Below are 12,216 nucleotides of genomic sequence, written 5' to 3'. Positions count from 1 at the left end.
ATTCCTTCAGATTTTTATACCTGATCATGTCATATGCACATGGAGGAAATTTTACTTATTCCTCTCTAATCTACATGCTTTTTATTTTCCAGCCTTATTGTACCAAGCTCAAACCCCCTAGTACACTGTTTAATAGAAGTTAATACATTTACATTTTTGTAGACACACACAGACCACATATATAATATACTTCTATAGCAGTAAGGTTGCACAGAGAGAAACACTGACTTTGCCAAGAGGGAAATGGAGATGTGGGGGTGTAAAGGAAAACATCTTTATATTATTAGCTTTTATTGAAAAAAAAAGACTTTATTGCAAAAAGATTATAGGCTCATGGTAGAAGTTTTAGAAATCCTGATATGAAAAAATAAGAAAGATGCAAATACAACTAGCCAGACACAGGCACAACTACTCTTAAGGCCAAAGTCAGACACGGAGGCATCTCAGCCCAGAGTGTGGATCCTGGGACTGGATGGATCTATCACTTACCAGCTGTGTGACCTGGAGCAAATCACGTAGCCTCTCTGTGCCTCAGTACCCCCATCTGTACAATGGGGCAATAATCCCAACCCCCCCCCCTCCCATGAAGTTACTGTGAGGGTCATATGAGTCGACCTGTGTGAAGCACTGAGGAAGTTTCTGGCACAAAGTTAGTGCTCAGTAAGTGTTAATATTATCTTCTGTTCTATCACTGTTATCATCATTGCCATTATTCTTAATGTGGCTGCCACTAACATCCCCTTCCAAGGTATTTTCTCAGCCAGGTTGGCAAATGGGTTTGGGATTACGAGCTCAGTGGTGTGATAAGAAGGGCTTGGCACACATGGTATGGTGGGGAGAGGGATTTTGAAGCTGACCTTGGACTCCAGAGGAAAGTTGTTACTGATGTTTGTGAGAAGGAAGCAGTGAGCACCTCCTGCGTTAGCCTGTGGGCATTCTCTGTTCTACACGTGAACCTCTATAGTACATGGGTGAGGTTTTCACCATCATCTTCATTTCTTGAATATAGTCATCCTGCTATGCCGTGTCTCTCTTACCTTTTAAGGTCTACATAGTGCTTTATTGTCTGGGTAACCAATCACTTTTGATAAACAGTTGTGTGCATACATGCTAAGTTGCTTCAGTTGTGTCCGACTCTGCGACCCCATGGACCGTAGCCTGCCAGCCTCCTCTGTCCATGGGATTCTCCAGGCAAGAACACTGGAGTGGGTTGCCATTCGCTCCTCCAGGAGCTCTTCCCAGCCCAGGGATCGAACCTGCATCTCTTATGTCTCCTGCATTGACAGCCGGGTTCTTTACCATTAGTGCCACCTGGGAAGCCCCTGGATAGAGAGTTACCTGGTATTTTTTAAATTTTTCTGTACTCAGCAGTGATGGAGGAAACATTCTTGTAGCTGAGTAACTCTGCCAAATAAGTCTGAGTAATGCTTTGTTCTGAGACCCTTTCTGGGATATCCACAGTGCGAATTTATATTTTCAAGGCTCTGAGAAGTCCCACAAAGGAGGGGCAAGCTTTGATTTTATTAACCCAGCATTCCCAAATTTTAGAAATTGCTCCCTTACTGTTTTTTGGCTGAATTATTGGCAAAGGAATTTCTAGATCAAAGGATACAGAGTTTTAAGGGATTTTCATTCCTTCTAAGAATGTTGTTTTGGGAACTGGCAAAGTTGGAGACAAAGCTTCCTTCTTGGCTAAACCAAGATATTTTTTTTTTTAATCAAGATGTTCTTTTAATCACAATTAGATGAAAAGTTCAGACTCAAAAAGCATGTGTGATGTTCTTTTAAACATTCAAACAATCAAGACAAGTGCAAAGAATTACCTGGGCTTTCTTTGATTCTTCTGGGAAGTCAGCTTAGAAGAGGTTGACTCATCCAGAAAGCATAAGTTTTCATTTTCTAGAATTCAGACAGGAAAATATGTAAAATGAGTAAAAGTGTTTCATATGGACTATCTCAGAGGGTCATGGGAAATTTTAAATGCTCCGGCAGACCCTTGAGAAATGTCCATTGTAAATATTGCTTTTGATATAAAACAAGGCTCAAAGTAAATATTTTGGACGGGCTGACTACTCTTCTCATATTCTGCCTCAATGCATCCATACTGACTCAGTAACCACTTACTAAACTTGCACCACTAGCTGGGCCCTAACTAGCCTTTGTCCTCTTGTAGAACTTAATATTCCAGAGGGGAGATGGGCAGTGAGCAAGTAAATCAATGCTTAACCACGTTAGCTGAGTGCAGCATACAGCCTGTAGGAGAGGAAACAGCATGATGGACTGGGGAGCTCCTGGGAGAGGCCCCTGAAATGGGCTGGGAGGGAGGAGGTGACGTTTGAACTCAGGTCTGAAGAGTAGCAAGGAGCCAGCCAAGCAGAGAGCTGGGGACAAGATTTCCAGTGGAAACCAGCGGCTAAAACGAAGGTGGGGAAGGTGGAGGTCTACAGGCTTCAGGTCTGGGAAGGCATGAATGAGGAAACAGCTGGTGGCCCCGGGCGGTGGGAGGCTTAGAGGCCCAAGAGGTGTCGTCTCCCTTGTCAGAAGCTCTGTGACTCCACACAGCTGACCCCGCCGGGGCACTGCCCATTGTCCCTCATTGACCAGGTGCACGGCTGTCTTCACACACCCTGCAAAGCCTGGGACACCAACTCCTGGAAATTCTGTAACTATTTGCTTCCTGTTCACTTTTCACGCACTGGTGTTTGCTCATTTGCCCACCCATCCTTGACTAAGGCCTGCGATGGACCAGACACATGACAGAGCACTGGACTTGGGAAGAGAGGAAGACAGCCCCTCCTCTGGGCACTCACCCCCTCGTGTGCCAAGTGCAGTGTCCAGGGATGAACCTCCTTGGTGAAAGTCCTCATCAGGGGTGGGAGCTTCCTGCTTTGCTCACTGCAGTCTCCCCCGTCCCTAGCAGTGCCCAGGGCTAAGCATGGGACACCCAGGGCTTCTCACATAGGGGCCAGCAGAGTCACCTGTTAGGGGACAGCTCCTCTAGACCACGGGCCAGGCCAAGGTAGGTGGAGATGTGCTCTGGGCCGGGTCTCTCCACATGAAGCCCGGACCCTCTCAGCTCCTCCTCAGAACCGTGTGGCTCCCCCACAGCCCAGCCTCGGTAAGAAACAGTGTCTGGGATCGCTCGCCGCCTGGCTTCCAGCAGAGGGAGAAGGCCTGTCCCCTAAGCCAAGCAGGCACTGCTAGGAACCTCCTCAGTGGCAGCTTGCCAGGTAGTGCTCACTGACCTTCAAGGCATGAAGCTGGGCTCCACCATTCATCTATCCCACTGCAGTCTCTGCCACAACCTCGCTCATCAACTTCTCAAAAGCGCCCACACCTCTGCTCGACTTAGTCTGAGCTGAGCTGAAATGTTCAGGTGCTGAGCAGAAGCATGACCTGTCAATTAATCACCCAATAAAAATAAAGTCTGAGAACAAATGCAGTGGGGATTACCTTTGCCTTGCTGGTCTTCTGACATCTGGGTTTGCTCTGCTAGCGAGCACGTTTCTTCAAGACAACCCACCCTGGAAACAGCACCTGGCACAGACACCACATCGCCACCACTTTGACCGACAGACACAGAACTTGACCTGCAAGCTGTACAGCCCTGGGAGGAGAGGTCCCCAACGTGGCCACACGCCGCTGGGGACTTGATCCATCTCACTCTGAAACACCAAGACTAGCTGGTTTTATTTTGCTTTTCAGCCTTCTAATAAGTGTTACTTATTATTAATGCTAGTAAGTGTTAGTAAAGTTGGATAATCATGGGCAATGGGGGGAGAGGGTCTCCTGAGCCACAGGACACGGTACTAGCACATCTACAGCCTGCAGGGCCCGGAAGAAATCCAGCCTCTGTCCTGGAAATCAAAGAAAGACAGGCTGCTTCGATTCAAGTTAGTTAGCTAAAGTCTCCCAAAGTGAGTGTCGTGGGAGCTCAGGCCTGAGTCAGCCAAACCACGTTGAAGAAGGCTTGTTCTTTCATTCATCCATTCATCCATCCAACCCCTGAGTGCCTGCTCCGTGTGTGCCAGGCACTTTTCTAGGCACCAGACACACAGGCGAATGAGACAGATGAAAGGAGGGTGGAGAGTTAGGCAAAGTCTGCAAGACGTGATCAGGAGTTTGGATTTTATTCTGTGCCCAGTGGGAGGTTACTGGAGGATTCTAAGCAGGAACTCACTCATATGAGATGCAAATTGAAAATGGTGAATTTGGGGGCTTCCCTGGTGACCCAGTGGTTAAGAATCCGTCTTCCAATGCAGGGGGCAGGGGTTCAATCCCTGGTCTGGGAAGATTCCACATGCCACAGAACAATGGAGCCCTTGTGCCACAACTGCTGAAGCCCAAGGGCCCTAGAGCCCGTGCTCCACAAGAGAAGCTGCTGCGATGAGAAGCCTGGACACTGCAACCCTAGAGAAGGCCCTGCCGCTGTGACTAGAGAAAGCCTGTGCATGGCAGCAAAGATCCAGCACAACCAAAATAAATAAGGAAACATTTTTAAAAAAGAAAAATGGAGAATTTTCAATTGGCTGCTCTTTGAAGAACTGACAGTAGCAAGCAGAACAGAAGCAAAGAGTCAGGCACTGCAGTGGTCCAAGCAGAAGATACTCGCTAGTGATCTCACCTCCTGCTTCCTATGACAGAGCAGATAATGGACTCACAGCAAGCCTACCCAGATCCACTGAAGGGTGGGAAGGGAGCTCCTGGGGCGGGCTGGGCGTTGTTTGTCATCATGGTAGTCCAGCACAAGCTGGAATCAAGATTGATGGAAGAAATATCAGTAACCTCAGATATGCAGATGACACCACCTTTATGACAGAAAGCAAAGAGGAACTAAAGAGCCTCTTGACGAAAGTGAAAGAGGAGAGTGAAAAATCTGGCTTAAAACTCAACATTCAAAAAACAAAAATCATGGCATCCAGTCCCATCACTTCATGGCAAATATATGGGGAAACAATGGAAACAGTGACAGACTTTATTTTCTTGGGCTCCCAAATCAGTACAGATGGTGACTGCAGCCATGAAATTAAAAGATGCTTGCTCCTTAGAAGAAAAGCTATGACCAACCTAGACAGCATATTAAAAAGTGGAGACATTACTTTGCTGACAAAGATCTGTCGAGTCAAAGCTATGGTTTTTCTAGTAGTCATGTATAGATGTGAGAGCTGGACCATAAAGAAGACTGAGTGCCAAAGAATTGATGGTTTTGAACTGTGGTGTTGAAGAAGACTCTTGAGAATCCCTTGGACTGCTAGGGGATCAAATCAGTCCATCCTAAAGGAATTACTCCTGAATACTCATTGGAAGGACTGATGCTGAAGCTAATGCTCCAATACTTTGGCCACCTGATGCGAAGAGTCAACTCATTGGGAAAGACCTTGATGCTGGGAAAGATTGAAGGCGGGAGGAGAAGGGGATGACAGAGGATGAGACGGTTGGATGGCATCACCGACTCAATGGACATGAGTTTGAGCAAGCTCCAGGAGATGGTGAAGGACCAGGAAGCCTGGAGTGCTGTAGTTCACTGGGTCACAAAGAGTCAGACACGAATAAGCTACAACAACAACAAGGGTCAGAATGTCCGTAAGGAACCGACCAAGCTTTGGTCCATATGCCATCCCAAGATGGCAGCTGCCAGGAGAGTGTGATGGTAGCATTGAAATCTGGTAGCACCTCATGCAGGAGGACCTCAGGCCTCTACCAGGGGCTCTGGGATGCCTGGGAGGGCAGTCCAGGAAAGAGCCTACAGGTGTCAGGAGCTCTTCCCTTTGTCTTTGTGGAAGGTCATCGCCTCATGCTTAGCTGGGCAAGCTCTACCTCCATCTCACCAACTCTAAGAGGTCCTGCCTAGGCCGCTCACCAGGCAGCTCTTCCTGTCCACGTCTTCCCTTTGTGGCATCTCTCCATCCAGGGGACGTCCTTCCTGTTCCCAAGACTGCCTTCCTGGGTCCTGGTTCCTATGGAGCAGGACAGAGCGCTATCCCCAGCTTTCCGGGAACCCTGTGCCGGCCTATGTTGCATACCTGAGCCTGGACTCTGGGACCACGTGTCCTCCAGTCTCCTCCATGTGCTTTGTCAGAAGACGTGAAGTACTTACTCAGAACCACAGCTACATGAGCTGTGCCAGAACACTATGCGTCCTTCTGCTGGGAATTCTCTCCAGTTCTGCTTATAAATAAAATGGTTGATTTGAATCACCCAAGCAGATATTTCATTTAACCTAGGGGGTCCATTGGGCTAGAATTAAGTGAGGAGCTATATTACTTTGCAAAAACTTTTAACTAATTTATTTGTTTTAATTGGAGGATAATTACTTTGTAATATTTTTAAGTCTAAAATAAAAGCAAGGATTTTGCCATCCCATGCTGAACAAGTGTGCATCCTCAGGGCAGTGGAAGTGAACCCAGGAAGCCTGCAGAGTGGTCTCTCTCCTTCCCACCAGTGCCGAGGCCCCCAGAGAGCTGGGTCCCTGGCTCAGAAGTCCTCTGGCCTGGCAGCCTTCTTCCCCACTCTGCCAGGGCCCTGCTGACAGTAAGCCCGCTTCCCAGGACAATGCAAGCCTGGAGCGTGGTTAGATGCCCCCTGCCCTGCCTCCCCACTGGCCTGATCTACCGGTCAGCCTGCCCTGCGTCTTTGACACTGACACCTGGAAGAGGCCAACCCTTGGCAAGCTCATGAGCAGCTCCTATGAAGCTACATACAGGCTGAAACAAGTCTTGTTTTTTAATTTGATTTTTCTTCCCTTATAACAAGCAAAGTTCACATCACAGACAAATTGCCTGGAAATTCCAATTTAATAAGGCATAGGCATTTTTCAGGCCTAGAAGCACAGAAAATGTCTTGCACACCAGTATTCTTGCGCCAAAAGAGACAGCTTTGAAAATGCAGAAACGTACACGGAGTGCCCGGCCAGTCAGTCTCAAGGGCTCATCGGCCAGGAGGTGGGAGGGCAGGCTGGGTGACGGGTGCTGGGCTTTCTTCCCCTCGGGGGTAGACACTCCAGGGCTGGGGAGGGGCACAGCTACCTCGGGGGGCTTCCACAAGCTCTGAGTTTGGAGGCCGTGGGTTCAGGGAAAACAGCGCTGGGCACTCAGGAATTCTCAGTAAATGGAATGACCCCACCCTGCCCTCTCTGTGGCTGCAATCCTGAGTAGACGCGGGAAGATGGACATCCAGGAGATCTGGGGTCCAGGAGGACCTCCTCAAGGTCTCCAGTGGAACGAGGCAGCAGAGAAAGTCCATCAACTAACAGAGGAGGACAAGGGGCCCAGCAGGGATGCAATTAAATAGCACAGCGATGGAGACCTGGTTGCTTTTTCATATATACATAATATTTTTTATCTGTTTTTGGCTGTGCTTACTGAGCGACTTCACTTTCACTTTTCACTTTCATACATTGGAGAAGGAAATGGCAACCCACTCCAGTGTTCTTGCCTGGAGAATCCCAGGGACGGGGGAACCTGGTGGGCTGCCGTCTATGGGGTCGCACAGAGTCGGACATGACTGAAGCAACTTAGCAGCAGTCTCACTGCTACATGGGCTTTTCTCTAGTTGTGGCGCTCAGGCTCCTTGTTGCGGTGGCTGCTATTGTTGTGGAGCCCGGGCCGGAGGGTGAGAGGGCCTCAGTGGTTGCAGCTCCCGGGCTCCAGAGCACAGGCTCCATAGTTGTGGCGCACAGGATCCTGGTTCCTCGGCATGTGGGATCTCCCGGGACCAGGAATCAAACCTGTGTCTCCTACATTAGCAGGCAGATTCTTTATCACAGAGCCACCAGGGAAGCTCCCAGACCTGGTTATTTTTCAAGAAAAATAAAATAGTGGAGTATTATCCTGTAAAATGACTCAAACTCTTGCTTTCACTGGGAATGTGGTAGGTACAGACTTAAACCACTGGGCATGGCTCTCTGGGGACAGCTTCCAATCAACCAACCTCTGTAAGCTTTTTACTCAATATAACTCTTCCTTACACAAGAAGCCAAAATGCTCATTATACTGCAAAACTGTAGCATTGGAGGACCAAAAAAAAAGACAGGAGAATAAAAGAGTGCTCTTAGCCAATGTGGAACGCTAGATTACTTAATTCAGTTTTTATTTATAATCTAAACTCTGAGTTAAGTATTCAGGGAATAAGTACAGTCTGTTTAAATTTTTCATGATTTCAAATATATTGAACCATCATAAATCATTCCTGGGTTAACCATGAACTTGTTGCCCTGTAAGATGGGAAAAAAAATGTCACCATTCTTTGTGTTTTCCATTTGCTTGATGTTCCAACCAAAAAAGAAGTAATGAAGTAACATCCCACAGGCAGGCACCTGCTCTGGGCACTCCACTCCACCCTGGGAATGCAGAGCGGCCAGCACCTGGTCCTGGACATGAACACACTGTATCCTGGTTAGGTTCCAGTGCCTGGAATCTGGCACACCTGTGTTTAATTCAATTTCGGCTACTTGTTAGCTGTGCCACTTTGGGCGAGTTGCTAAGCCTCTCTGAGTCTTGGTTATCTCATCTTTAAAGAGGGGCAATACCTACTTCACCAGGTTGCTGTGAGCCACAGAAATAGATGTGGCGCCAAGTGTGAATGGTGGGCACAGAGCCAGATGCAGCAAGCATGCAGCAAGCATGCAGCACTGCAGCCAACTCGAGCCTCACCCTGACACTGAGACACCGGTGAAGGTGGCAGACCCACGAGGGCCCGTATGCTGCTCTTCCAGGCGTTTTCATCCACATGTGTGCCCAGCAAGGACGAGAGGATGGGGTAACTAACCCTTCTAACCGAGGGACTCAAAGCGGGGAGGGCAGGGGGCGCAGAGGACACATTTCAGATGGGTCTTAGCAGATAGCATCTTGCCAGGTTGGAAGTGTAAATTACTATCAAACTGAGAGGCGGATGTTAGCAGTTCACTCTCAGGAGTAATATATACATTTCTTCTCTTTTGAAGAAATATGGAAATGATAACTGAGGCATCAAGAGTGGTTAGAAAACCTCTGTTAGCCTCGTTCATTCTCTCCATCTGTTCTCCGTCACTGTTTCAGCTTCAAAGCCTTGTTTACCCCGGGCTCACCAAGTCATGCATTTCCAAACCACTCTGGGGGACGCTGTGGGTCACATCAAGAGAGAGCACTGGGCCTGGCCCAGTGGCCACTGGCACACACGGCAGCCACTTGGAGTCAGGCCTCACTTGACCCTCACAGCCACCACTAAGGCCACTGGGATTGTCCCACCTAACAGAGGAGGAAATGGATTCACAGAGAATCTGAGTCTTCTTCACTCCGAAGTCTATACCTTTAACTCCCCCGTGATGCTGACAACATGTGCGACTGGGCAGAGCTTGTGTGGAGGTTAAGGGCAGGGCCCTGGCTCCAAGTTCAGTTCCCAACATTGCTGCACGCTAGCCGTTGACCTTGGCAAAGGCATTTATCTCTCTGGGTGTGTGTTTTGTGGGGGGTGGGGGAGGGGAGTTGTTTTTGGTCTGATTTGGTTTCCTTTCCCGCTGGAATAATATTTATTGTTTTCCTTGGCAAAAAGTCAAAGTGCTAAATTTTTTAAAAAATAAAAACATCTTACTTAAGTTTTTTTTTTTTTAACACAAAAGTTGGTTTAAAATGACCGAAGTTCAGGGAAAACTAAAAAATCTACAGCCTGTAGTTTAATAATAGAAAAAATAAGGCAATCATAAGGTCTGTGGCATCTAACATCCTCTCAGTTGCCCACGTTTCCCTAGCCACCCAGGTCAAAGACAGCCAGGTCACGTTCAGCCAGACAGACAAGACTCTCATTTCGTACTTAATGTACCTTTCTATTGCTTGAACTTCTTACAATGAGCATGTGTTACTTTTATAATAGCCTCAGAAATAATAAGAACATTCTTTTTAATTTTTATTTTATTTGGAGTGTAGTTGATTAACAATGTCCTGTTAGTTTCAGGTGCACAACAAAGTGATTCAGTTATACATACACATGCGTCTATTCTTTTTCAATTTTTTTCCCATTTAGGTGATTACAGAACATTGAGCAGAGTTCCCTGTTCTATACAATAGGTCCTTGTTGATCATCTATTTTAAATAAAGTAGTGTGTATAAAACATTTTAAAATTCTTTGACGGTTTCCGGTATATCTAGAGTTCAAACCCCTTAAATGATTCAGGTTCTTTGTAATCTGTCCCTCCAAATTCATTACCTTTCAGTTTCCCTTGGAGAAGCTATGTTCCAACCACAACCATCTACCTTCCGGTCCCTAAATATTTATTCATTCAACAACTATCTATTGAGTGTCGTATATGTGCTAAGCAGTGTTCCAGGAGATGGGGTCATGACAGTAAACAGATATCCTTGCTACTGTGGAACTAATATTTTAGTGCCTATCTCTGTTCCATGTTAATTCATATTCTTCTTTCCCTGACGTGTCTGTCCTCTCATTCTCTGACAACATCCCCCCATTCCGTCTGTCTGAGTTCAAATGCTGCGTTCTCTGTGAGGACCCCAGGGTTACCCTCCATCACAGGTAATTCCTTCTTCTCCCAAGCATCTGTGTACCCTGCCCATACCTTCATGATAGTGCCTCTGCCACCTGGTCTGCATACAAGATGCATCCAAGGTGTAAAAGGGGGGCTGAAAAAACTGGAGTTGAACTCAGGAGACAGGCTGTGAACACTGCCACTATGAGAGCCAGGCAGACACGAGCTCCTTCCTTCCAGGCTTGTCACGAGGAATAAAGGAGGTGCATGTACAAAACATTCAGCACAGAGACAGCCCAGGGTTAATGGTCAGTCATTACTTTCTGGGTGAACAACTGCACTCTCATGATGTTTTTGGATTTGTATTAAAAATTATCTGGCAGCTAGCATGGGAGCTTGTGCCCAGCACTCTGTGAACATTTTTTTAACCTATTTTGAATGTAATCTGTCATTGTTTGGGGATTTTTTTTCAGGTATTCTGTTTACAAGGACCCAGCAGGCTGGCTGAATATCAACCCCATCAACGGGACTGTTGACACCACTGCTGTGCTGGACCGCGAGTCCCCATTCGTCCACAACAGTGTCTACACTGCCCTCTTCCTGGCAATCGACAGTGGTGAGCAATTTTTTAAATTCCAATAAGTGTGTACTTTTCAGTTCTAAATATATCTTTACACTTTTACTTCTCTTCTGTTAGGCCTAGACGTGTTCTTGGGAAGAACAGAAATGTGTGAGGGCAGGGAAAGCAAAGTGCATAAGCACACAGTGAGTTAGTAAGACCCCCAAGTCCTGGAATCCTCGGGTCTTTGTCTAGTTAGAGGTCGGAGCCGTGAGCCCACTGTGTTCCATCTCTGGCAGGCACCAAGTCTCGGAAGTCAAGCTGATGTCCTTCATCCTGGCTCCTGTTCTCATCTACAGGGATGGTTCTTTTCCTTAATGCAAGTTGAAAGAAAATCCCAGAGGACATCACAGATCCTGACAATTGAATTGTCCCCACAGCTTTGTTCCTCTTATGATATACACCACAGAAAGACATCAAGTCCCCTCAGCTAGTACCTTCGTAATCACAAAACAATTCCTGTTCATTCGGAAGCTAATAATACAATATCCACAAGCCAGACTCTGTTCCAGACACTGGAGATAGAGTTATGAACAAACAAAGATCATTGTCCTCGTGCGGCTGGCACACTCATGGAGAAAGGAAGGAATCTGACTAAAATACGTAATGTGCTTTTGGAGAAGAAAAAGTAATACTATTTATGTATGAAACAGGGTAACAGGAAGAAGAGATAGCAAACAAAAGGATGCTATAGTTGTAACTAGACAGCCCTGAGAGGCTGGCTGAAGAAGTGACGTTTGAGTCAAAACATGAAGGAAGTGAGGATGGAACCCCTGAAGCAACCTCAGGGAAGAGCAAGGAGGCTGGGGGCCAAAGCAGAGAGGCAGTGGTCCAGGACAGGAATGGGGATGCGGATCGTGGAGGGTTGTGTGGGCCCCTCTATGAGCCTTGGCTCTACTTTGGGTGAAATGGACACCATTGCCAAGTGCCATGATCCTGCTGCTGCTCTGCTGAGACAAGGAAATAAGACCGAAGTAGGGACACCTTTTAGGAAACAGGACAATCCAGGGAAGATGGTGGCTTGTACCACTCATAGAGGAGGGGAATGAGAAGGGGTCAGATTCTGGAGATAGTCTGTAGATTTCAGACACAACACTAACAAGATTTGCTACTGTTTGAGATGAGGGGAATCAGAATTCAT

The 12,216-nt window shown here is 47.1% G+C and overlaps 1 protein-coding gene across 8 annotated transcripts in view; it reads left to right on the top strand.

Moving 5' to 3' along the window:
- The window catches only part of CDH13 (cadherin 13), a 1,025,542-nt gene that overhangs the window by 985,619 nt on the left and 27,707 nt on the right, over positions 1-12,216 (top strand). For all 8 annotated transcript variants that reach the window (XM_081514130.1, XM_081514131.1, XM_081514132.1 and 5 more), the window contains one exon: positions 10,930-11,072. In XM_081514130.1, coding sequence (XP_081370256.1) covers positions 10,930-11,072 — 143 coding nt within the window. The remainder of the gene's footprint in view (positions 1-10,929; positions 11,073-12,216) is intronic.

Source organism: Giraffa tippelskirchi, chromosome 7 (genome assembly GCF_054371585.1).
Source record: "Giraffa tippelskirchi isolate mGirTip1 chromosome 7, T2T-mGirTip1v1.2.pri, whole genome shotgun sequence".
In the NCBI taxonomy this organism is placed as follows: domain Eukaryota; kingdom Metazoa; phylum Chordata; class Mammalia; order Artiodactyla; family Giraffidae; genus Giraffa; species Giraffa tippelskirchi.
This window is presented reverse-complemented; position numbering and strand designations above follow the sequence as displayed.